The sequence below is a fragment of the Stenella coeruleoalba genome, assembly GCF_951394435.1.
Source record: "Stenella coeruleoalba genome assembly, chromosome: 20".
Classification (NCBI taxonomy): domain Eukaryota; kingdom Metazoa; phylum Chordata; class Mammalia; order Artiodactyla; family Delphinidae; genus Stenella; species Stenella coeruleoalba.
In genome coordinates this window covers 13,205,091-13,227,651 of record NC_137166.1, presented here as the reverse complement: position 1 = coordinate 13,227,651, position 22,561 = coordinate 13,205,091, and the positions used below count along the sequence as shown (strand labels likewise).

General features: G+C 51.7%; 1 protein-coding gene across 1 annotated transcript; it reads right to left on the bottom strand.

Moving 5' to 3' along the window:
* Positions 1-6,481: 6,481 nt before the first annotated feature.
* On the bottom strand, positions 6,482-20,859 carry CLEC18C (C-type lectin domain family 18 member C). Its single transcript, XM_079907269.1, has 12 exons — positions 20,673-20,859; positions 19,962-20,053; positions 17,468-17,707; positions 11,175-11,272; positions 10,633-10,754; positions 10,348-10,455; positions 9,782-9,874; positions 9,285-9,391; positions 8,565-8,694; positions 8,101-8,197; positions 7,100-7,191; positions 6,482-6,643 (listed from the first exon to the last, which is right to left on the bottom strand). The coding sequence occupies exons 1-12, from the start codon at positions 20,809-20,811 to the stop codon at positions 6,606-6,608; spliced, it is 1,356 nt and encodes a 451-aa protein (XP_079763395.1). The 5' UTR covers positions 20,812-20,859; the 3' UTR covers positions 6,482-6,605.
* Between the last annotated feature and the right edge of the window lie 1,702 nt (positions 20,860-22,561).

Genomic DNA, 22,561 nt, shown 5'->3' with positions numbered 1-22,561 from the left:
TTCACCAGGAATTGAAGCAGACAGCAACTGAAGGAGACAGCTTTCCCAAGATGACCAGAATAGGACTGTATACTCTTTCCTGCTGTTACTTCTTCCCTTATCCTCTCCCTCTTCTTCTTGGAAAGACCAAATGCTCTTGTCCGCATCACTCAATCTATTACAAAAGGAGGAAACTTATCAGTCCACTGATTCAAATGTTAATCTCATCCATAAACACCCTCACAGACTCACCCAGTATAATATTTGGCCAAGTATCTGGGTACCCCATGGCCCAATTAAGTTGACACATAAAATTAACCATCATAGGGACCAAGAATCAGGAAATGGGGTGGAGGTCTTTGCTCCATCTTCACCTCTCACAAAGATTCCCAGACAGATTTCCTAAGGGACACCCTCCTGTATTCCCCCAGGTTGTGAGTGCTTGACTGCACAGAACATGGGTAGGACAGTTAATGAATGGGAGTCATAATGAGTGACAGCAAATGATGCAAGGATGGGGAGGTTGGCAGTCCGGTGGGAAGACAGAAGAAGGCTGAAACAGAGAGGCCAAGCTGACGGAAGGACAAGAATAAGGAAAAAGGAGAGGAGCAGAAGGGGGTGGACATATTGAACAACTGGTCCCCAGAGTTCCCTGAGTTGACTCCCAGACACATCCACCCTGAATTCATGAGATGGATACAAAATAGTTCACTTATTTGCAAAGAGCTCCCAGAAAGAAAGAAAAGGGTAATTGTATCATCCCCAGTATTAAAATTGCAGTCGGCAGCTAACAGTGATTGAATTCCAGCTATTTGCCAGGCATTGTGCTACAAACTTACATCCATCGTGTCATTTAATCCTCACAACAACCTTGCAGGGTAGCTGCTCCCCATCTTATAGAAAGGCTACCGAATGTGCCCAGGGTCACATGGAGAGCCACTTGAGAGGAGTGATGAGATCTCAGTCGCCTGCCTGGCAATCACTACGTGTTCCAAGAAGTTAGAGGAATTACTGAAAGACACTTACTGGTAGGCTCGGCTACAAGCATAGCCTGATTCTGTCAGGACCTCCAGGCCACACTGCCTTTGTACGGGATGTTCCATTACCCACCTTACCCTGCACAGACTCCGAAGGCTGGCGAGGCCCCTGGTTAGAGCGTGGGACGACAGGGCCAGTGCTGCAGGCCAGGGGCCCAGGGGCCCAGGTGTACCCAGTGGCTTCTTGCAGTGGACCTGAGTCATTCTCTTGGCCGTCCCACATCGGAGTCCCATTCCTGTGTTAGAGGTATCCCCCAGCTTGAAGACAGAGGCTGCCTCCCTGAAAGAAGCTGAAAATGCCCCTTTCTGCCTTCTTTTCCCAACCTCCCTTGAAGCAAGGTCCTGGGCACATGACGTGGCTCCTCCAATTAGAGCTGCATGCCCAACTTCAAGGTAAAGCTGCCGGTGGGAGAAGCTCATCTCAGCAATTGATGGCGGCAGTGGCAGCAGCTATATCCGGCTTTCAAAGGTGATGGCACCTCCATCCCTCGTTGATGATGCCCGTTGTGGCATCTGTGCCCAGCAGAGGCAGTAGGGTCTCTTCCAGATCTGATCCTCCGACCTTCCAGAACTCCTGGGAGCTAACCAGTAACTTGGAAAAGTTCCTTTACTGCTTAGAGTCACCAGACTCTGTTGCTTACAGTTAAGAACCTTGATGGATACAAAAACAGGACTAGAGGTGGATGGAACAAGAAGCCCTGTGGGAAATGGGGGTGATGGAAGCCTGGCAAGTGGCCAGAGGACAGTGAAAGTCCAGCTAGTATTAAGGGACAGGATACCAGTAGCCCACAGCATGCCATGGCGAGACAGTTAATCCTGTGGTCCTCAGAACAAAGCGCCCATCAAGGGCAAGGCTTTCGGGACCTGGTGGCTCTTGCCATAGAAGAATATAAAGATTACCCTGAAGTCAAGGGCTGTTAGGCAGGCTGTGTGCTAACAGCACCAACAGCATAAAGGAAAGACAAGATCAAAGTCCAAATTTGCGGCTCAAGACATGGTTAGAAAATCAGGGAATTTTTATATCTTGTGGCTGCAAGGCTGAGAGAGTTACAACCCAAACTTAAGGCTTCATCAGTGGTTATAAAATGACACCATGAGGTGGCTTCACACTCTCTCTGGGTCTCTAGTTGGGAAAGAGTGGAGAGTGGGGAGCAGAGAGAGTGGAGGGCTTTGCGGGAAGCTGTGGAAGACTCAGGACCCCCACTGCTACAGAGGTTCCCTTGCCAGCCAAAGGGACTCTTCTTAGTCATTCTGAAGGTACTGGTAGCAGAAATTCACTAGCTCTTTGCCAAACCCAGATCCCTTTCCTCCTGGGTGCACATCTAGGTGGAGTTGCCCACCCTCCCTCGCAGTTAGTGTGCTGCATGGCTGAGGTGTGGCCAGTGGCAATGGGAGGGCGGGATGTGCACCGCTTTCATGCCTGACCCATAGCATCCTCCAAGTGGCCATCAGCCCTCCTGCTTCCCAAGTTGGCCACCTGAATGCCAGTGCCCTGGGTGAGCCGGGAAGCCATGTGCTGTTGGTGGCAGGACCTTGCTCAGCCTGGGTTCCCCCGCTCCATGTCACATGTGCAACCAGGCCAGCAGATAGCATTTCCTTAAAAAATATACTCTGTAATGACCTTGCCCTGAAGGAGACCCCTTGTGTGTCCTACCCCATCACCCCTCATTTTCTCCAGACTTAAATAACAAGTCATATCGCAGCAGACCCCAGGGGTCTGATGACTTCAAATCTGGGAGGAAGATATTGAAACACCAGAAGAACCATGAGATTTTGCTAATTTATATTGACAAAACCTGCAAAATGATCTGGGAATGGATTCTGAGGGTGGAGAGTGGGAAAGGAAGAAAATGTTAAATGGGGTTGAATTTTTTTTTTTTTTTTTAATTTGGCTGTGCCGGTTCTTAGTTGTGGCACGTGGGATCTTTAGCTGCGGCATGTGGGCTCTAGTTCCCTGACCAGGAATTGAACCCAGGCCCCCTGCACTGGGAGCACGGAGTCTAAACCACTGGATCACCAGGGAAGTCAGGTTGAACATACCGGTATTTAGGATTCTATGGGGCTACCTTGAGTGGCTGGGATGGTTCCAATTGTTTGCTCTGATGTTTGCTTAAACCCTGGACTCAATTGTGGCCGAATAATATTAGCTAAAAGCTAATAGATAATAATAATAATACAAATAAGAACTGGGCTTCCCTGGTGGCGCAGTGGTTGAGAGTCCGCCTGCAGATGCAGGGGACACGGGTTTGTGCCCCGGTCTGGGAAGATCCCACATGCCGCGGAGCGGCTGGGCCCGTGAGCCATGGCTGCTGAGCCTGCGCGTCCGGAGCCCGTGCTCCGCAACGGGAAAGGCCACAACAGTGAGAGGCCCGCGTACCGCAAAAAAAAAAAAAAAAAAAAAAAGAATAGCTAAAACTTACTGAGCATTTACTATCCTGCCAGGGACAGTTTTAAGCACTTCATTTATTTAACAAATTTACTGAGTTAACGAATGAAGTTTAGATAGTCTAATGTTGATGGAGGAATAGAGAAATGAGGGCGCTGGCTCAGCCCAGCTGATATTCATCAGTGTTTACTCTCCCCAGGCTTTGTTTCAAACACTTTAATGTATTAACTCATTTTATTATCTTCATTTTACAGAAGAGGATCATGAGACAGAGAGATGTTTTAGGGTGACCAGCTGTCCTGGTGTGTCTAGGATGGAGAGGTTTCCCAGCATGTGGGACTTTGAGTGCTAAAACCAGGACAGTTCCAGGCAAACTGGAACAGTGGGTCCACCTAGGTGTTAATAACTTGACCAAAGTCACACAGTTAGTGAGTGGCAGAGCCTGTCCTCCAATTCAGGTAGCCTGACTTTAGACCCGAACTCTGCTTCTGCCAGTGGTTCACACACCTGAGCCTGCATCTGAAGTGGCTGGAGATCTTGTTAAAACTCAGATTAGGTTTGGGGCAGCTGAAAATCTGCTCGTCTAAGAAGTTCCCAGGTGATGCCGATGCTGCTGGCCCGTGGACCAACATGGAGGACCGCGGCGTTCGGCTACCTCGCCTCCAGATGAGAATGTTGGAATGGACTTTTCAGGTAGGACCTGCTCACTGACACCCCAACCTAGAAACCCTGGGACGGCCCCAAGCGCGTCCTTTGCCGAGGCACTGAGAAATATATTGGTGAGGGAAGCACTGTAGCGCCAGGAGTGCTGATGGGAGAGGCTGCAGCTGAATGGGAATCTGGCGTCTGGGGTGTTAGAGGCTCAGAAGGGCATTGGATTGCCAACCTTAGTTGCCATAAAGGTGGCTCCTGTGTCGCTGCTGTCAGAGCAGGCTCTGCATTTCCTGTGCCTGGCAGCAGTGGCATGGGAGTCTACCCAGATGGGCTTTGCAGCAGAATTTGGAGCACTATTTCTGGGCTACAGAGGCCCCAGCATGTCTCTCTCACTCTCCCTAGGATCCTGTGACCAGCCATTATACTTAAAAAAAAAAAAAAAAAAAGTGAAATTTACGTAATGCAAAATTAACCAATTCAGTGGCATTTAATATATTTACAGTGTTGTACAACCACCACCTCTATCTAAATTCCAAAACATTTTTATCATTTCAAAATAAAACCCATACCCTCATTTTCCTGTTTCCCTTGGCAACCACCCGTCTCTGCGTCTATGGATTTACCTTTTCTGAGTAGTTCAGATAAGTGGAATCATGCAATATGTGACCTTTTGTGACTAGCTTCTTTCACTTAAAATGTTTTCAAGGTTCGTCCACCTGGTAGCATGTATCAGTACTTCATCCCTTTTAATGGTTGATTTAATATTGCATTGCATGTATACACCACGATTTGTTAGCTACTCATCCATTGATGGACTTTTGGGTTGTTTCTACCTCTTGGCTATTGGCTATTGTGAATAATGCTGCTATGAACTTTGTGTTTTAAGGATTTATTTGAGCACTTGTTTTCGTTTCTCTTGGGTACATACCTAGGAGTGGAATTGTTGGGTCATATGGTAGTTGTGTTTAATTTTTTAAAATTAATTAAGTTATTTATTTTTGGCTGCGTTGGGTCCTCGTTGTTGCATGCAGGCTTTCTCTAGTTGTGGTGAGCAGGGGTTACTCTTTGTTGCGGTGCGTGGGCTTCTCATTGCAGTGGCTTCTCTTGTTGTGGAGCACAGGCTCTAGGTGCGCGGGCTTCAGTAGTTGTGGAATGCGGGCCCTAGAGCGCAAGCTCAGTAGTTGTGGTGCACAGGCTTAGTTGCTCCGCGGCATGTGAGATCTTCCCGGACAAGGGATCAAACCTGCATCCCCTGCATTGGCAGGTGGATTCTTAACCACTGTGCCACCAGGGAAGTCCTGTTTAACTTTTTGAACAATCGCCAAACTATTTTTCACCATGGCTGCACCGTTTTACATTCCCCAGCAATGTATGAGGGTTCCAATGGGTCCCCACCCTCATCAACACTTGTTATTGTGTTTCGTTGCTAACAGCCATCCTAATGCGTGTGAAGTGGTGTCTCACCGTGGTTTCTATTTGGATTTCCTAATGACTAGTGATGTTGAACATCTTTTCATGTGCTTATTGGCCATTTGTATATCTTCTTTGGAGAACTGTCTATTCAAGTCCTTTGCCCATTTAAAAATCATTGCCCTTTTGATAAATTCCTTTTCTGCCATGACTAGCCAGGGCTGTTTCTATGTTTCTATTGGCTGCAACCAAGAACCGTGACTGATCTGCTTCTCCCGGTTCCATGGGCCCAGGCCACACTTGTACTGATACTTCCAACCAGCAAAGCAACTCGATGTTCGCACATAACAGTGTGCATTCTGGACGCTAATGGTAGCACCTCCCATTCTTGCACCTGCCTGGACTCACCCTCTCACCACTATAGGGAGAGGGAGGAGATGGGGCCATAACAGACCCCAGTTCAGATTATCACAAAGAAAGAAGAGACAAGTAGAAGCAAGCATAATTAATAAAGGAGGAGGTGTGAACAGAAACACAAAGCTGACAGAGGCGGTGGTGAGAGGAGCTGGGAATTAGGGATGCAGACAAACAAGGCTTCTAAATCTGTGCATTATTCAGGACTAAGAGTCTGAAAACCTCCAGAGGGTGGCCTGGGTCATGTGGGCGAGCAGGGATGGGACTGAGGTGGCTGGGAGGAAACCAGTCTTCCTGGGATCATTCTGGGTTGTCTGAATTCCCCTTCACAATGAGCATTCACAAGTCCATCTGATCCATAACTTGGTTTAATCCTTTGTGGGGTGCATCCTGGGCAGCAAGGAACCTCTGTCTGCCCCAGAGGGTCCAGCCCAGATGGAGGAGAGTGGTCTCTTCTGACCACTGCCCCGGACTCCTGTTTCAGTGCCTAATTAAGACCAATCTTCCCACTCAAAAGCAGGCTGGGGGACCCCAGGCTCCCCTCCTCCTATACCGGGCTCTCCATCGGCCTCACTTGTACCCCCTGCCCCACTTCCTGCAAGGTCTGAGGCCTCTTTGGCTGTTGGGCCTGCAGTCCTAGCCCAACCCTTGTTCTAAACAGGTGGGCAGAAGGGCAGGTAGGGCTGTGCATCCAGGTGCTGGCAGGGGAGAGGCATGGGTGAGCCTCAGGGCCCTGGGTCCCACCGGGAAATGTGCTCCTGAGCTGGAAAGGAAGAGAACAGAACAAGGGTCAGTGACAGCCCAGGCAGTCCTGGGATGGGGACCCTGCTACACTAGGTCCAGAAATAGCCATGATCCCACTTGCAGCTCCAGATCCTTCTAGCAGGTGCTGCTGGGGGCTGATTCTGGGCTAGGTCTCACCTCTGTCCCCACCATAGTTCACTGTGCTCTAGGGAATCAGGGAACGCTGAAGAACCCGATGGGTCCCCATGTGGCAGCTTTAGTGACAGGAGGAAAGGGACCTTGGTGAAATCCCCAGCCAGGCTGTAGTTCTGGTCTTGCCCCTGCGTGGCTGAGCCCAGGCCAATCTCCCTCTCTGTGCTTCAGGGGCCTACAGGTCCAGCGAGGCCCTGAGCAGGATGGCCCTGTGTGCTCAGACACTCTAGACTGTTCATCTGGATATCCCCAGGGGACAGGGGAGCCGTGGGAAGGCCCTCACCAAACTGGCAGATGTAACGGTTTCGGGTTTTACAGCGCTGGTCGTTCCAATTGAAGGCGGCCGATGCCTGCAGTTCCACACAGTTGCCAAACCTGCCAAGATTGTCGAGTGCTCAGGGTGGAGGAATGAAATTATGAGTCCTTAAATCCTCCCCCACAGTGGGCCACCTGCACCTAGGGAGGTGCCTCTTGGGTGCCCCCTCCCACATATGGGGCTTCTGGGAGCCAGCCCCAAGCCCATGCCTGCACTTCACAGCACTGCAGCTCCTCTCTTCTCGGGGTGCAGTGGGGACAGCTCCACCCACCGCTGCAGCCCTCAGCCATGCCGGCCACTGCAGGTGGGGGCAGTGGGGTTGGAACAGACAGGCCCACATATTTCCTCCCAGCAGGAGAAGGTATGCCTGGGGGCCCACCAAGCCGGCTTCCTCTAGGGATGGGCCAGTGGCCTGGGCATGGCTGCCATCAAGGAGGTCAAAGGAGAACTGGGCGGGGTATCTGGAGCCTTGGTGGCCACACAGCCTGACCACCTCCCCTCTGCCCTGGGCATTCCTGGGCTTTGAAGACCAGGGCTGGGCCTCAGTGCAGGCGGGCCAGTGGGCAGATGTGTGCAGGAGTGGACGCAGGTGGGTGGCCAGCTAAGGAGGGCAGAATCAGTGTATTGATACAGGCAGAGGAGGCACGGTGTGGGGGAGGGATGGATAGATAATAGAGAGATGGAGAGACAGCTGGAGGGATGATGGGGACTGTGGATGGATGAAGCCTTCTTGGGTTCCCTCTCTTTTATTTGAGCCCCTGGAGGTCAGGGATGTACCTCATCTCAGCACTGGGCCCACAGCCAGCTGTGCCCAGACTTCCTGGCACCTGGGCACCAGGTAAGGCCCAGACCCTCAGGGCGCTTAGCCAAGCAGCAGGCAGGGTGGAGGTGGTTCAGCGGTGTCTGAAGGCTCGGCCAGCAGGCAGGTGAGAAGTGGGCACAGGGGAGGGAGGGCACCCCAGACTCACCCCTGGTTGTCAGGCTGCCCAAAGGCAAAACTGGTGAAGGACTGGTGCTCCCCGGTGGTCCAGCGGAAGGAGTCCTTAGCGGTCTTGTAGGTGAGCCCTGAGTCACAGCAGCCAAGGCTGGCCTCACACCCGAGATCCCTGGGCCCCGCTGGCAGCCCAGGCTCCCTGTGATGAAGGCCTGAGCCCAGAGCCTGCTGCCCAATGCCTGTCGACCCCCAGCCCTTAAGCCCCCTTCCCAGCACTTCCAGCCCCTCTGGTGGCTCTCCCTCCCTTCGGCTCTCTCTGAAAGGAGTCACCAGCTTGACTACTGGCCCCATTCTGGGCCCCAAGCCCTCACCACACCCTTACTGCCCGCTGGTAGGTGCTCTGGGTTTCCACGGCCCAGATTCCTGGAGCAGTGTGAGGCATCCCAGCCCCACACTCACTGCATCCCTTCCCGCTCCACCAGTCAGCCAGGCACTCACCGATCCAGAAGTTCCTGGTCTCAAAGTCATTGTTGGTCACCTCGTTGGTGGTCTCCAGGCGGCCCAGGTAGAAGGCGAGGATGTCCTGCACTTTCTGGCTCTCAATCTGGGCTAGCACCCCGCCCTTTCCCTGTAACCCCCGCTCCGGGTCATTCTGGCCCCAGAGCTCAGGCCAGCCCTTCCTTTCCATCCTGCCACCCATCGTGGCCATGGATGTCCAATCTGTGTGCTGGCCGGGCTGTCATCAGCCCCCCAAAGGCTCCTGCCTCTTAGAGCAGAGTCCACCTTCTCTTCTCTGCCCACAGCTCCTCTGTCAGGGTCCCACACTTGGAAGGGTTTTGTTTCACCTGCTCAGTGTCTTTAATACATTTGGATTGGTTGCCAACATTAATAAATTGAGAGCTCAGTGAAAATCTGCATTTCTGGTTCTCTTGAGAAATTCCAGGTCCTGGCCTCCCTGAACTTGCATTCCTGCCCGGCAGCCAGCAGCTTGAGCTGAGTCAAGGTGGCCCCTTAGATGGGGGTTGAGTGGGGCCTTGTCCCTGGGTCCCTCAGCTCATTAAGTGACCTCCTGGCTTCCATGGGCCTCTGAGTTGTAACCCCTGCTTTATACTAAAGATGAGAGTCAGGAGAAGTCAAAGGAATTCATCTCTTAGCCCAGGGTCCCTCTGTTAAGAACCCGGGGGGACGGTCCCTGGGAAGGCAGGGGCCAACCATTACCTGGCATTTCATCTTGGCTCCGTAATAGGTGTCTGCCTCTGAAGACACCATGAAGCAGTCTCCATCGATCCTCAGGTCACAGGTGTGGAAGGGAAAGTGCACCTTGGCTGGGAGGAGGGAAGCCTGATTTTGTGTGTGGGTGCCTCAGAATCATTACCCTTCCGGTCCTGCCAGGATGTTAAGCTCAAGGTACCCCTTCCTCTGGCCACCAAGCAGGAGAGGGGGTTGGGGTCAGTGGTGTGCTGGTAAATGTGTAACAACCAGCTCTCCCTCAAAAAAAAAAAAAAGTCTATGATTTTAGCATTGCCATTCCTGTGGTGGTGTAAAGACCCCCACCATGGCCAAGTTCAAGCTACCACTGTGACGTCACTGATCGGGGAATGGGGGAGAGGTGCGTACGATGGACTCCTGTGAGCTGGTCCGAGCCAGACCCAGCACCAGCTGAGGGGGTCCTGGGAGGGGCTCGTCTTGTCGGGGGGCTTTGCGGCAGGACTCACTGGCACACTGGGCTCCCCCATAGCCAACATCACAGATGCAGGAACACTCCTCTTCCCGGAACCGGCCATGCACGCACTGCACGCTGCACCGCACTGCCAGGATGGGGCAGGGGAGGGGACGGCAGTCAGCTGGCAGCCACTGGGCCGCAGGCTGCCCCTCACAGGCCACGGATGTGCGCAGAATGGCCAACCACAACAAGAACAACCCCTGCGCCCCAGAGATGGAAACCATCTGGGCTCCCAACCGCTGCCACATTTGGCATCTTTGGTTTGATCTTGTAGAGAGAAGCAAATCGGGGTTTGGGAGTGGACCTGCTCATGGTCACAGAGCTGGGGGGTGGGGGACAGTGGGAAAGGAATCCACTTCTGGATCCTAATACTGTCCTCCTCCCACCATCCCAGGGCCTGAGGGGCCGATCTGATTTCACTTTGAATTCCCTGCACAGCGCAGGGTCTGGCAGACCGTCGGTGCTCAGTGAATGCTTATTGGATGAGGATAGGCTGTGTGAGGATCCCTCCCTGGGTCCCCCGGGTGGTCACAGTCCAGAACACCAGGCGCCCCTCACCTTGGCAATATCTGCCTGTGTAACCCGGGGGACAGTGGCAGTGGCAGGTGCTGAGGTTGAGATGTCCGTGGTTCCGGCAGCTCATGCGACATGGGTTCCTGGGGACCTCTGGTCGGATGAGAAGGAAATGCTGTGAGGGCGCCTCTCCCTGGCAGGCCAGGCAGGTGCCTCCCCGAGTGCTGAGGGCCAGGGCTTCTGGGACAGTCCCTCAGGATGCTGCCTGCCTCCTCCAGGATCACCAGATCAAGCCGCCCCAGCCAGAGGCAGGCAGGGTGGGGCACTTACCACACAGCCCCCCTGCGTGGTCCCAGGCTTTGAAGCAGCCCGAGACGCTGGCTGTGCAGAGCGAACACCAGGCGCCCTTCTTGTAGGGGACGATGGTCTTCCCGTTGACCTCCCAGTTGCCTCTGTGAGAGCAAGCAGCAGAGGCTAGAAGGACCTGGCCTTGGGCCTTGCTGCCTGCCCCACCAGCCCCTTCAGCTCTTTCCGGCCCAGCCAGGAAGGCAGGGAGCTGGGAGAGACAGGGAGATTTCCTAGGAAAGAAAAGATGACCTCCAAACTAATACTGGGCAGATGCCCTGAACGCTGGGTGGTGCCTCCAGGAAGGGGCGTCTGAGAAGAAGCCACATTCTGCGTGGCCAGAATCTTGGGTGCTGCCCACTTCTGCACCCTCTCCCTTTCCTCCTTTTTCCCTCTCCCAGCAGGGGTGCAGACCAAGGGGTAAAGGCCTGTGGGTGGGTGGGTGAGTGTCTCACCCTGGGTGACAGCATCCCCTACCCCGCAGCCCAGCAGGGGATGGCAGGGCAGCTGCCATGGAGGAGGCTTACCCGGGAGAGTAGGCACAGACAAAGGCTTCCATCTCAGCCTGGGCCCCAGAGCAGGGATGCCGCCCACAACCCAGCTGGCTCGAGGTGGCCCACACGAGCTGCAGGAGACACAGTGGCTCAGAAACCCTCTCAGGGGCCCCCTGCACTCCTAGTCTGGGGACCAACAGCCTAGATGATGCTCCCCTGGGAAGGGTGGACACAGCTCTTGCCCCAGGCCAAGCAGATAAACAGTTTTGTCACCTCCCTGGGGACCCCAGGAGCAGTAGCTGTGCTGGGCAGGGATATAAGGATAGGTGGGAATAGTCTAGAAAGGCCTTCTGGGTCGGGAAGTGAGGGTCAGCAGATACCTGAAGGGAAGGGAGATTGTGGATAGTGGAGGAGAGTGGGAAAAGAGACTTGGACATCAAAGGCCTTGTGATGACTGAAAAAATGGCCACAACGCTTCACTTCTCCCTACAGCCCCCTCTTTATAAAATGTGGCTTTGCAGTTCTTTGCATCAACAGGAGGAATCTCTTTCCCACACCTTGAATCTGGCTGGCCCTGTGGCTTCTGTTGGCCAACAGGATGCAGGAGAAATGATATTGAACCATTTTAAACCTAGGCCTCAGGAGACCCTACAATTTCCGCTCATTCTCATAGAACTCTCATGCTCAGCCACCACGTGAACAAGGCTGCTGGAGGTTGAAGAACCTTATAGGGCAGAGATGAACCAGTTGAGGCCACTCTAGACAGCCAGCTCCCAGCCAACGCAGCAGCTGACTGCAGTTGCAGGAGTGGGCCCAGCGAAGACCAGAAGAAACTGTCAGCTGAGCCCAACCCAAACTGCCAAGCTGCAGAATCGTAAGATGCTATATTTGGGAGTAGTGCGTCATGCAGCAACAGCTAACAGATACAGGTCTTTAATAGTATTCAAAACTAAGATTTAGAGTTTTAGAATCAGTGACAACCTGGAAATAGCACAAATAGTCAATACACAGGAATAGCCAAGCAAACTCTGGTAGCCACTAAAAATGACCAGCATGAGGCAGGGAGAAATGCACATGTAGTCATACCTATGTATCCAACAATTAGAGAATATGCATTCTTTTTAGGAGTGCGTGGAACTTTTGCAGACACTGACCCCTCAGTAAGCCACAAAGCAAGATTCAATAAACACTCAATAACCAACATCCTACAGGACACATTCTATGAATTCAATGCAATAGAATGTAAAGGAAATAATTTACTATTATTATTATTAATTAAATTTAAAAAAAAATTTTTTTTGGCTGCGTGGCTTATGGGATCTTAGTTCCCTGACCACGGACTGAACCCAGGTCCTGGCAGTGAAGGCATGAAGTCCTAACCACTGGACCACCAGGGAATTCCCAAGGAAATAATTTAGAAGTAAGTAAAGGAGAAAACATAGTTTGGAAATTTAAATATACACTTCAAAATCAAAGACAGCATCATAATGGAAAATAGGAAACTCATAGACCTAAGTGACAATGAAATCACTAAATTCCAAAACTTATGGGACGTAGCTAACAGAGTTTAGAGGGAAATTGATAGCTTTAAAAGGCATATACCAGAAAAGAAAAAGGAGTTAAAATTAATGAGTTAAGAAAGTAGATGAAAGAAAATAATAAAAACAAGGGCAGAAGGACTTCCCTGGTGGCGCAGTGGTTAAAAATCCGCCTGTCAATGCAGGGGACATGGGTTTGATCCCTGCTACGGGAAGATCCCACATGCTGCGGAGCAGCTAAGCCCATGTGCCACAACTACTGAGCCTGTGCCCTAGAGCCTGTGAGCCACAACTACTGAGCCCACGTGCCACAACTACGGAAGCCCATGCGCCACAACTACGGAAGCCCGTGCGCCTAGAGCCTGTGCTCCGCAACAATAGAAGCCACTGCAATGAGAAGCCCGCACACTGCAACGAAGAGTAGCCCCCACTCTCCTCAACTAGAGAAAGCCCGCGCACGGCAACGAGGACCCAACGCAGCCAAAAATAAATAAATAAATTTTTTTTAAAAAGAGCAGAAATTAATAAAAAGAAGAATAAAGTTGTGGATGGGTGGAAAAAAGAGAGAAGGAAAACAAACAAAAAACTGATTCGTTAGAATAGACAAACCTATGGGAAGACTGGTAAAGAACAAAAGAGAGAAGGCACAAATAAATACAATCGAGAATTTTAAAAGGACATAGCTGCAGACACAGGAAACATTTAAAAAATCTGTTTAATTCTAGTTTAAAATCTCTGTTAAATGACAGCACCAACAAACTGGAAAATATAAAATGGATAGTTTCCTAGAAAACAGAACTTGGCAAAACTGTCTCAAGAAGAAATAGAAAATCTGAAATGATCTATGACCATTTCTAAAAGTTGAATCAGTAATTAAAAATCCATGGATACATACACATGCACACAAAACAAACAATCAAAAAATAGAACACGGCCCAAATAGTTTTACAGAACAGTTACAGCAAATATCATAGAACCTATTCCAGGAAACAGAAAATGAGGCAAAACCTCCAACTCATTTTATGAGGTTAATATAAACCAGGTGAGGGCAGAACGAGAAAAGAAAATCAGAGGTCGATTTCACTATCAAATAGTATTTAGGAAACCAAATATAGCAATTAATTAAAAACAACAATAACACACACACACACACACACACACCCTACATCGCTTTATTTCGCATCACATCATATACACAATGGAATACTACTCAGCCATAAAAGAGAATGAAATTTTGCCATTTGCAGCAACAAGGATGGACTTAGAGGGTATTATGCTAAGTGAAATAAGTCAGACAGAGAAAGACAAATACTGTATGATCTCACTTATATGTGAAATCTAAAAAATACAACAAACTAGTGAATATAACAAAAAAAAGAAGCAGGCTCACAGATATAGAGAACAAACTAGTGATTACCAGTGGGGAGAGGGAAGCGGGGAGGGCAGTATAAGGGTAGGGGAGTAAGAGCTACAAACTATTAGGTATAAAATAAACTACAAGGATACATTGTACAACATGGGGAATATGGCCGGTATTTTTTTTTTTTTTTTTTTTTGGCTGTTTGCGGGCCTCTCACTGTTGTGGCCTCTTCCGTTGTGGAGCACAGGCTCTGGACGCGTAGGCTCAGCGGCCATGGCTCACGGGCCCAGCCGCTCCATGGCATGTGGGATCTTCCTGGACCAGGGCACGAACCCGTGTGCCCTGCATCGGCAGGCGGACTCTCAACCACTGCGCCACCAGGGAAGCCCAAGGCCAGTATTTTATAATAACTATAAATGGAGTATAACCTTTAAAATTTGTGAATCACTCTATCGTGTACCTGTAGCTTATATAGTACTGTACAACAACTGTACTTCAATACAAATAAATAAATAAATATGAGTCATGAAACTGTGAGCTGATAATTGTTGAAGCTGGATGATAGGTAGATGGGGGTTCATTATATCACTTTGACTGCTTTGTATATATTTGAAATTTTCTATAATAAAATGTTTAAAATACGTGACCAGGAAGATGTAGTGTCATGTAACAGCTTTGTACACACACAAAAAAATTATTCATGTATTTCATCACTGTAAATAGTTAAGGAAAAACCTTATAATTATTTCAATAGATGCACAAAAGGCATTTGATAAAACACAAAACCTTTCCATGACTTTAAAAATCCTTAACAAACTTAGATTAGAAAGAAATGTCTGGGGCTACCCTGGTGGCGCAGTGGTTGAGAGTCCGCCTGCCGATGCAGGGGACACGGGTTTGTGCTCTGGTCCAGGAAGATCCCACGTGCCGCGGAGCGGCTAGGCCTGTCTATAACCTGATAAAGGCTACTTATTAAATTCATATGAAAGAATCAGGAGAAAGAATCAAGAATAGCCAAGAAATTTTTGAATGATAATAATAACATGGGGGATTTTCCTGTCAAAACTTTTTATAAAGCCATAATAATTAAAGCACATATATGCAGGAGTAAACAAAAAAAGCAACAAAATAGAAGAGAGAACTCAGCAACAGACCCATGTGGATATGTGAGCTTGGTATATGGCTGAGGTGGCATTAGAGTCTGTGGGGGAAAGATTCAGTTCTTAATACAAGAAGTAAAAAAAAAAAGATAAAATTGGGCTTCCCTGGTGGCGCAGTGGTTGAGAATCTGCCTGCCAATGCAGGGGACACGGTTTCAAGCCCTGGTCTGGGAGGATCCCACATGCCGCGGAGCAACTAGCCCCGTGAGCCACAGTTACTGAGCCTGCGCATCTGGAGCCTGTGCTCTGCAACAAGAGAGGCCGCGATAGTGAGAGGCCCACGCACCGCGTTGAGGAGTGGCCCCCACTTGCCGCAACTGGAGAGAGCCCTCGCACAGAAACGAAGAGCCAACACAGCCATAAATAGATAAATAAAATTTTTAAAAAGGCAAAATTCCTTTAAAATAAAAAGATAAAATTAACTCCAATATCACTAGATGGCTTAATGACTTCAATATGAAAAAAAGGAAAACATTTGAACTTTGGAAGAAAATACAGGAAGAATATCTAGCTGATGTCAGAGTTGAAAAGGATTTATTTCTTAAACATGATACAACAAATGGATGAACTATAATGAAAAACAAGAGAAAATTGATTACATTAATATTAAAATCTTCTGAAAGATTTATCTTATAAAAGATAACATAAAGAGAAAATACAAGCCATATATTAGAAAAAAAGTATCTGCAACCAATATGACCAACAAAAAGTACAAAGCATATAGCAAAGATGCTTACAAATTAATAAGGGAAAGATGAAATTAAAAGGCAATGAAAAGAACAGAAAAGAGGCTCAGTCCCACATGTAATCAGGGAAATGCAAATTAAAAACAGAATGAGGTAGCATTTCACAGCCTTGAGTTGGCAAAAATGAAGGAGCTGACAATACTCCTTAATGAATAGAGTAAGAATGGGGAGTGAGAACTGGTTTGTGGGCAGGAGTAGAGTTGGCGACATCACTTTGGCAATAGCTACTAAGGTTGTAGGTGCGTGCTCCATCTGACCCAGCCATTCCCCTTCCAAGTGTGTCCTAGAAAAAGTCTGAACACATATGTACAAGAGGACATTTGTGCATTTCGGTATGACTTGGGATAGTAAAAAAAAAAAACGTGGAAGTAACCCAGATGCCTGTAAATTGCAGTTTATTCATAGTGAATCACACATGCATGCTCAGATCAACGGAAACAAATCTTACAAATGTGGTCTGAAGTGATAAACACAAATTGCAAAAGGAGACGTACAGAGAGAGCACTTAGGTAGGATTTAATAACACACAACCCACTTGCACAAGTAGAAAAGGTATCAAAACCCTTCCACGTATAGTAAAGGTATTAAAACATGCTTGGGGAAATTCCCTGAGGGACCATTGGTTAGGACTTGGTGCTTTTACTGCTGGGGGCCTGGTTCCATACATGGTCGGGGAACTACCCTCGGCCCCCCCTTAAAAAAAGAAAAGAAAAACAAGGAATTCCCTGGTGGTGCAGTGGTTAAGAATCTGCCTACCAATGCAGGGGACGTGGGTTTGATCCCTAGTCCGGGAGGATCCCACATGCCGCGGAGCAAATAAGCCCATGCACCGCAACTACTGAAGCCCACGCTCCTAGAGCCCGTGCTCCGTAACAACAGAAGCCACCGCAATGAGAAGCCCACGCAACTCAACGAAGAGCAGCCCTCGCTCGCCGCAGCTAGAGAAAGCCGGCACGCAGCAATGAGGACCCAACGCAGCCAAAAATAAATAAATTAATTAATTAATATAAAAAATGTTAGTGTCATGCAAAACAACAAGAATAACAACCCTCTACCCTGCAAGTTGACACATAAAAGTAACCATTAAAAAAAAGAGAAAAACATGCTTGGGATTTTGCCTGTGTTTTCCAGTGCTGGATCCTAGTACATAAACGATGCCAGTTACAGAGAAGACATTCAACAAATTTTGTTGAGGGGGAAGAAAAGGAAACATGGGGTGTTTCACCTGGACTTCAGCAAGGTTACCTCGGGAGGGACAGAGGAAAGGGCAGAAGGAGGGCTTACGCTTAGTTTTGTTTTTTTAAGAGATGAGAAACAAATATAGTTAACATTTTCTAATGCTAGGTAGTGGATAAGAAGGAGTCCATTATTTGATTTAGCTTTGAAATATTTCATATTTAAAGCTGAAAAAAGTAAAACTAAACAAATGGGAGGAAAAGCAACCACCAATTTTAGGACAAACTGCAGACCTCTGAACTAGCCCAGCAGGGCAGGGGCCTCAGAGCCGGTACCCGGGCCTCACCTGAGTGTAGTGGGTGCAGGTGGCATTGGGGGCACACTCGGCCGCTGCCTGGCTGTACTGCTGCCCCTCTGAGAACCACAGGCCCACCACGTGGATGAAGGACGCCGAGCTCACGGGCAGCAGCTGCACATTCCAGCCCACTTGCGGGGTAGCCCGGGGGACAGAGGCTGGGCTTGGGGCTGGGGCGCCACAGAGGGCTGCCCTGGTCTGGGCCTGTTGGGCCAGGCTCTCGCTCCAGTCCTGGGGGAAAGGAGCGCAAACAGCAACATCATCAGGGGACCCTGGCCCAGGCCTTAGTGATCCAGCCCCCCCCACCAGCACATCCAGAGGTGCTGGTCCTGCAGGGAAGAGACCCCAGCCCAAATAGGGGTCCTGCTTGGCGGCTTGAGTGCTCTGAGCTGCTTTCACCGCCTTCACTGGGGCCAGGGAAGGTCAGACAGGACCTGCAAGGGGCGCTCCAAGGTGGTGTTGGAAAAGCACCTGTCCTGTCTGGACCCCCCACCCAGAGCCCGGCTCCACCCAGGACTGACGGCTTCCGTCCTTCTGATCCAGTGGCGTGTACCCTCAGGCCCCGCCCACTAAGGGGGATGGGTGTTCCTGGGCGCGAGGTGCCAGCCCACGTGATAGGATGGGTCTTTGCCGTAATTTTTCCCGTCTGGTAATGGGAGCCCTGGATAGTGCCCAAGCCTTTCAAACTGGTTCCGTGTTAGGTAAAACTGACCCTGGCCATTGTCAGAAAGGCTCCCTCTTGGCTTCCCTTCTGTGATGCAAAAAGTCGTAGCAGCCATACCGCTGTGTCTTATTCCCTAAATCTGGTTTTGGAGTACACAGGGGCACCAGCTGGGAGTCAGGACCGGAGAGGGTGTAAAGGTCTCCAGGGCCTCAGCGCTTTGGTCTCAGCAAGCAGAGTTCTCTGGAGTGGGCCTAATCTGCTCTTCCCACCACGTACCAGCTGCCCTTTTCCCTACCCCCATCCAACAGCTCCCCGTCCTCTGAAACGGGGGGCTTAGCAACCAGGATGACATGTGTCACCCGATCGTCATGCCCTGGTCCAGCCCAGCCACCTCATTCCAGCTCTGTGACCTCCAGCAGTCTGCTAATCTCCATGAGACTCAACATACGCTTCTGTAAAATGGAATAATAGCTTCTGTAAAATGAAATAATAAGGTGGGTGTTCCCTGGTGACCTAGTGGTTAGGATTCTGGGCTTTCATTGCCATGGCCCAGGTTCAGTCCCTGGCCGGGGAACTGAGATCCTGCAAGCCGTGCCGTGTGGCCAAAAAACAAAACAAAACAAACAGATAATAAGGTACCCATAGGGTAAGATTGTGTGAAGATTAAATGGATGCAGAGAGAAAAGTGCTGCACTTAGGGCCTGACCTGCAGCAGCCTGGGCAGATGGTGGTTGTGATTTTACTGCTGACGGGAACTGGAGCTGGGAGCAGCGGGGACTGCGTGGGGCGCCTCAGCAGCCCGGACCACCCCCAAGGGCCTCAGCCTCCACTGGGGTGCCCAGGGCCAAAGCTGTGGGTGTGACAGAGGCTGAGTTGTGGGGCTCCAGTTGCATTTTTTATGAAATGCTGTTTTCTAAGACTTTGGCAACAGGACCATGGGAAGTGTAGAAGCTGACCGGAGCAGCCTCACACCGGGCACTAGGGCTGGGAGTGTGGGGATGAGAGGCAGGACCTGGGCCTGAGGAGGGGCAGAGCCGCCGCGAGCAGGGAAAGGGGGAGAGGCGACCCCCCTCCTGCCCACCCCACCCCCACCTCCTGGGAACCTGACCCTGGAGCTCTCAAGGTCGCCACTGCTGCGCCAGCCTCAGAGGAGTTTATGGGAAGCAGTCATGGGGAACCCTGCCTGCCCCACACTGCCCCTCCCTCGCTCCCTCGACTGTTACCATGGGAGGGCGCAGCTGGGGTCCCATACTACGGGGCAGTGTTTCTGGGCCCCAGGATGACACCTTCAACCCTGAAGCCCCGAGGGAGTGGTGGGAAACCCTATACCCCGCTCCCTGGCCCCCAGTGAATGAGCTGGGAATTGGGGAGGGGGCCCCTCCTAGTCGCCTAGACAAACTGCTGAAGAAGCAGTGGGTCTGGTCACACACAAGCCTCACCCCTCCCACCCCCAGCAGGATGCTTCTCCCTCCCTGACTAGCCTCCAGTCCTGCTGGGACTCTTTTGTGATGCTCCTGTTTCTTGGAGGAGGGGACCCCAGCTCTTTCCATGTCTTCTGGTCTCCGGGGCAACGGGAAGGGATGCAAGGAAAAGCCCAAGGGCTGCCTTTCTGGGGGAGGGGGAAGCAACGGCCCCCCTCCCCCCCTGTGCCCCCCCCCCCCGACCCCGGCAACCAGGCGTGGTCCCAGAGCGGGAAGTTGGCTGGCCGCTGCCCCACTCTGCCAGGTGAAAGGGCACCTGGCACTGGCATGGCCTCCTCAGTCCTCTTCAGGGTTGCCCCTCCAGGTGCCCCCTTGGCCAGCCCGGGTTGGGGGTACTCACCATTCTCTGCATGTTGGCTGCAGGGGGGTGGACCCGGCTGCGCAGGCGGTTGTGCAGGGAGAGGAGCAGGAAGCTCTCCTTCTTGCTCAGGGCTGGGGCGGGAGACACGGTCAGGCCACCTGAGCGGTGGGACCTGGGCCCGGCCCCTGGTGATGGGGCGGGCGTCACCAAGGCAAGACGAGAATGCAACCCTGCACTTATGGAACGAGTGATGGGACAGGACGATGGTGGGTGTGTATGGGAGGACCCGGGGCAGAGGCATGGGGGCATAGGGAGTTGTGGAGAATGCAGTGGGGCTGAGACAGAGAGACAGGTGTAGGCGTAAAGGAGCCTTAGGCTGAGAGCTGGGGGTGGGGTGATAGAAGGGAATGGGGGCCTGGGGGCTAGGTGTGAAGAGGGGTCCAGCCCTGGGCTCGCAGCAGGCCCTCTGGCTGGGGCTCCTCTCAGCCACTGAGTCTCTTCTGGGGTCCCTGCTGCAGGCTCCCAGTGTTCTTCCTTCACCCCCAAGCCTGGGCCCACTCCCCTTCATCCTTCTGCCCCAGTCCCAGCCTCCTCCATCCATCTCCGGCCCCTGGACTGTTCGAGGGTGGCTCTTTAAATCACACCAGCCTGCCCAGGGCTCAGGCCTGGGAACTGGCTTCCAGAAGCCCCCTGGGACCCTCTGCAGAGCTCATAGCTCCTCCACTCTTTCCTCACCCCGCAGCCCCTTACCTCCAGGCACTGGAACCTGCTTCTCCTGTAGCTGGAGTGGGCGCACCTCTGCCCAGGTCATGCCAAGGAGAGCCAGGAGTACGGGCAGGAGGCCCGGCCGGTGGCCCCCCAGCCCAGGGGAGGGCTCCAGCCTCAACATGGGCCTGCTGGGTTCTCTGGGCTCTGCCCGGCTCAGCTGTCCAGCTCGCTTCCCAGACTGGATGGAGCTATTCACAATCTCTAAGAGTCAGGCTGGGCTGGCAGACAAAAGGGGGAGGCTGGTGAGTAATCGGTGAGTCCAAACAGCCTCCCTTCCTTGGCGCTGGCATGAAAGGAGACAGACAGCTCCAGTCCCGGGACTCCCTCCCTCCCTCCCTCCTCTGGCTGCTGGCCTGGTCAGCCCACCCGCCCGCCCGCCCGACAGCCAACCGACCAACCCACCGAGTGGTTCGCAGCGACCCCGTGGCCCCTGCTAATCATTGCAGGATTATCAGAGCCCTCGGGGAGCCCTCGGAGACCCTGCTGATTGGCCCGCAGACATTCCAGGGCTGCAGATTAACGAATAATGGCTGTGCCCACGCTGGAACAGTGTCCTCCAGGCCCATTGGCAGCTTCTCCTCCCAGCCCCAGGCCCAGGCAGGCTGCGGCCATGTGCCCTGCGGGCGGGCAAGAACTGGGCAAGACCCCAGGGGAGTTCTTTCCTTTCTTGGGAAGCCCCGTCCCAACCCCCAGCCATGAATTAAACATAGGCGGATGGTAACCGCACACCAGTCAAGCGCCACTGGTGGGTGGGGGCACTGGGGCAGTGGGTTTGTAGGGGAGTGGGCAGGGGCTGCCCCAGGGGGTGGAAATGGGTACCTTAGGACAGTCTGTCTGGGTCGTGTGCGGGGCTGGGTCCCAGCCCTGCTGCCCCCCCAGGCCCACCCACGTGACTGCAGGCTAGGAGAGGGCAAAAGTGAGAAGAGAGCACGTGATGCCCTTGGCTGACTCGAGTCCTGCTGGGAACAAGTCGGCCTCCGGACAAACAGGCAGCAGGGCAGCCAGTCGCCATGATGCTCCGGGGCCTGGCTGCAGCCAGCACAGTCCCACTGGAATAAGCTGAAGAAGATCTGCACCATGGCCCACATTTCCTAGAAAATAAAATTTGTCCCACAGGCCACAGCCAAATGCCCACATTCCCCTCAGGGCAGATCAGAGGTTATTCAGCCATCCCAAAGGACAGCCCTGAAAGCCAGGTACTTCTTCCTTCTGGAGTTTGAGTGACCCCTGACCCCTGGGCCAGCACTCTCTCAGAACCAGGTGTCAGTTCCCTGGAAGCTCTGCTGAGAGGCAAGTGGGCTTGGCTTTTGAGGGGGAAACACGGATGGAATGTGGATACCTTTGTGGATGTTGGGGAGTGGAGGCAGGGCCAGGCACAAGGACCCCTAAGCCAGTCTGGGGTTGAGGATCCCCCTGTAATACCCAGGGCTGAGGAGTTTCTTCTCCCTCAAACGCATGACCAGACAACCTCAAATTCACCCTGTCTGGGTCCCAGCAGTGCTTAATAAAACGGAGTTTACAAAGCAGCTTCGAATATGTGAATTCAGTTAATTGTTGCAACAACCCGGGGCAATAGAAGATGAGGAGCCCATGTTTTAGATGTGGAAGCTGGGCTCAGCGTGCCTGAGGGACTTGCCCCAGGTCACCCGGCAGGCACATGGTGCATCCCAGCTAATCCGGGGGCTCTGTCTTCACATTCATTCCCAGACCCTGGTGCAGATCTGCTTTAGTTCACATCACGGCCCTTTGAATTCAATTCCCACAGCCCTGCTCTGCACCAGGTAACAAAAGACCCAATTCCTGCTCCTGGGCTTTGAAGATAAATGTGGCTAGTTTTCCTGTAGTACAATGCTGGGCACATGACACAGGTG

Coding starts and splice junctions, on each gene's coding strand:
- CLEC18C (XM_079907269.1), bottom strand. CDS start 20,811: ATGTTGAGGCTGGAGCCCTCCCCTGGGCTGGGGGGCCACCGGCCGGGC. Junction 17,708..19,961: donor CAGCCAACATGCAGAGAATG/GTGAGTACCCCC, acceptor CCTTTCCCCCAG/GACTGGAGCGAGAGCCTGGC. Junction 9,392..9,781: donor TGGGGGAGCCCAGTGTGCCA/GTGAGTCCTGCC, acceptor CCCTCCTCCCAG/CCAAGGTGCACTTTCCCTTC.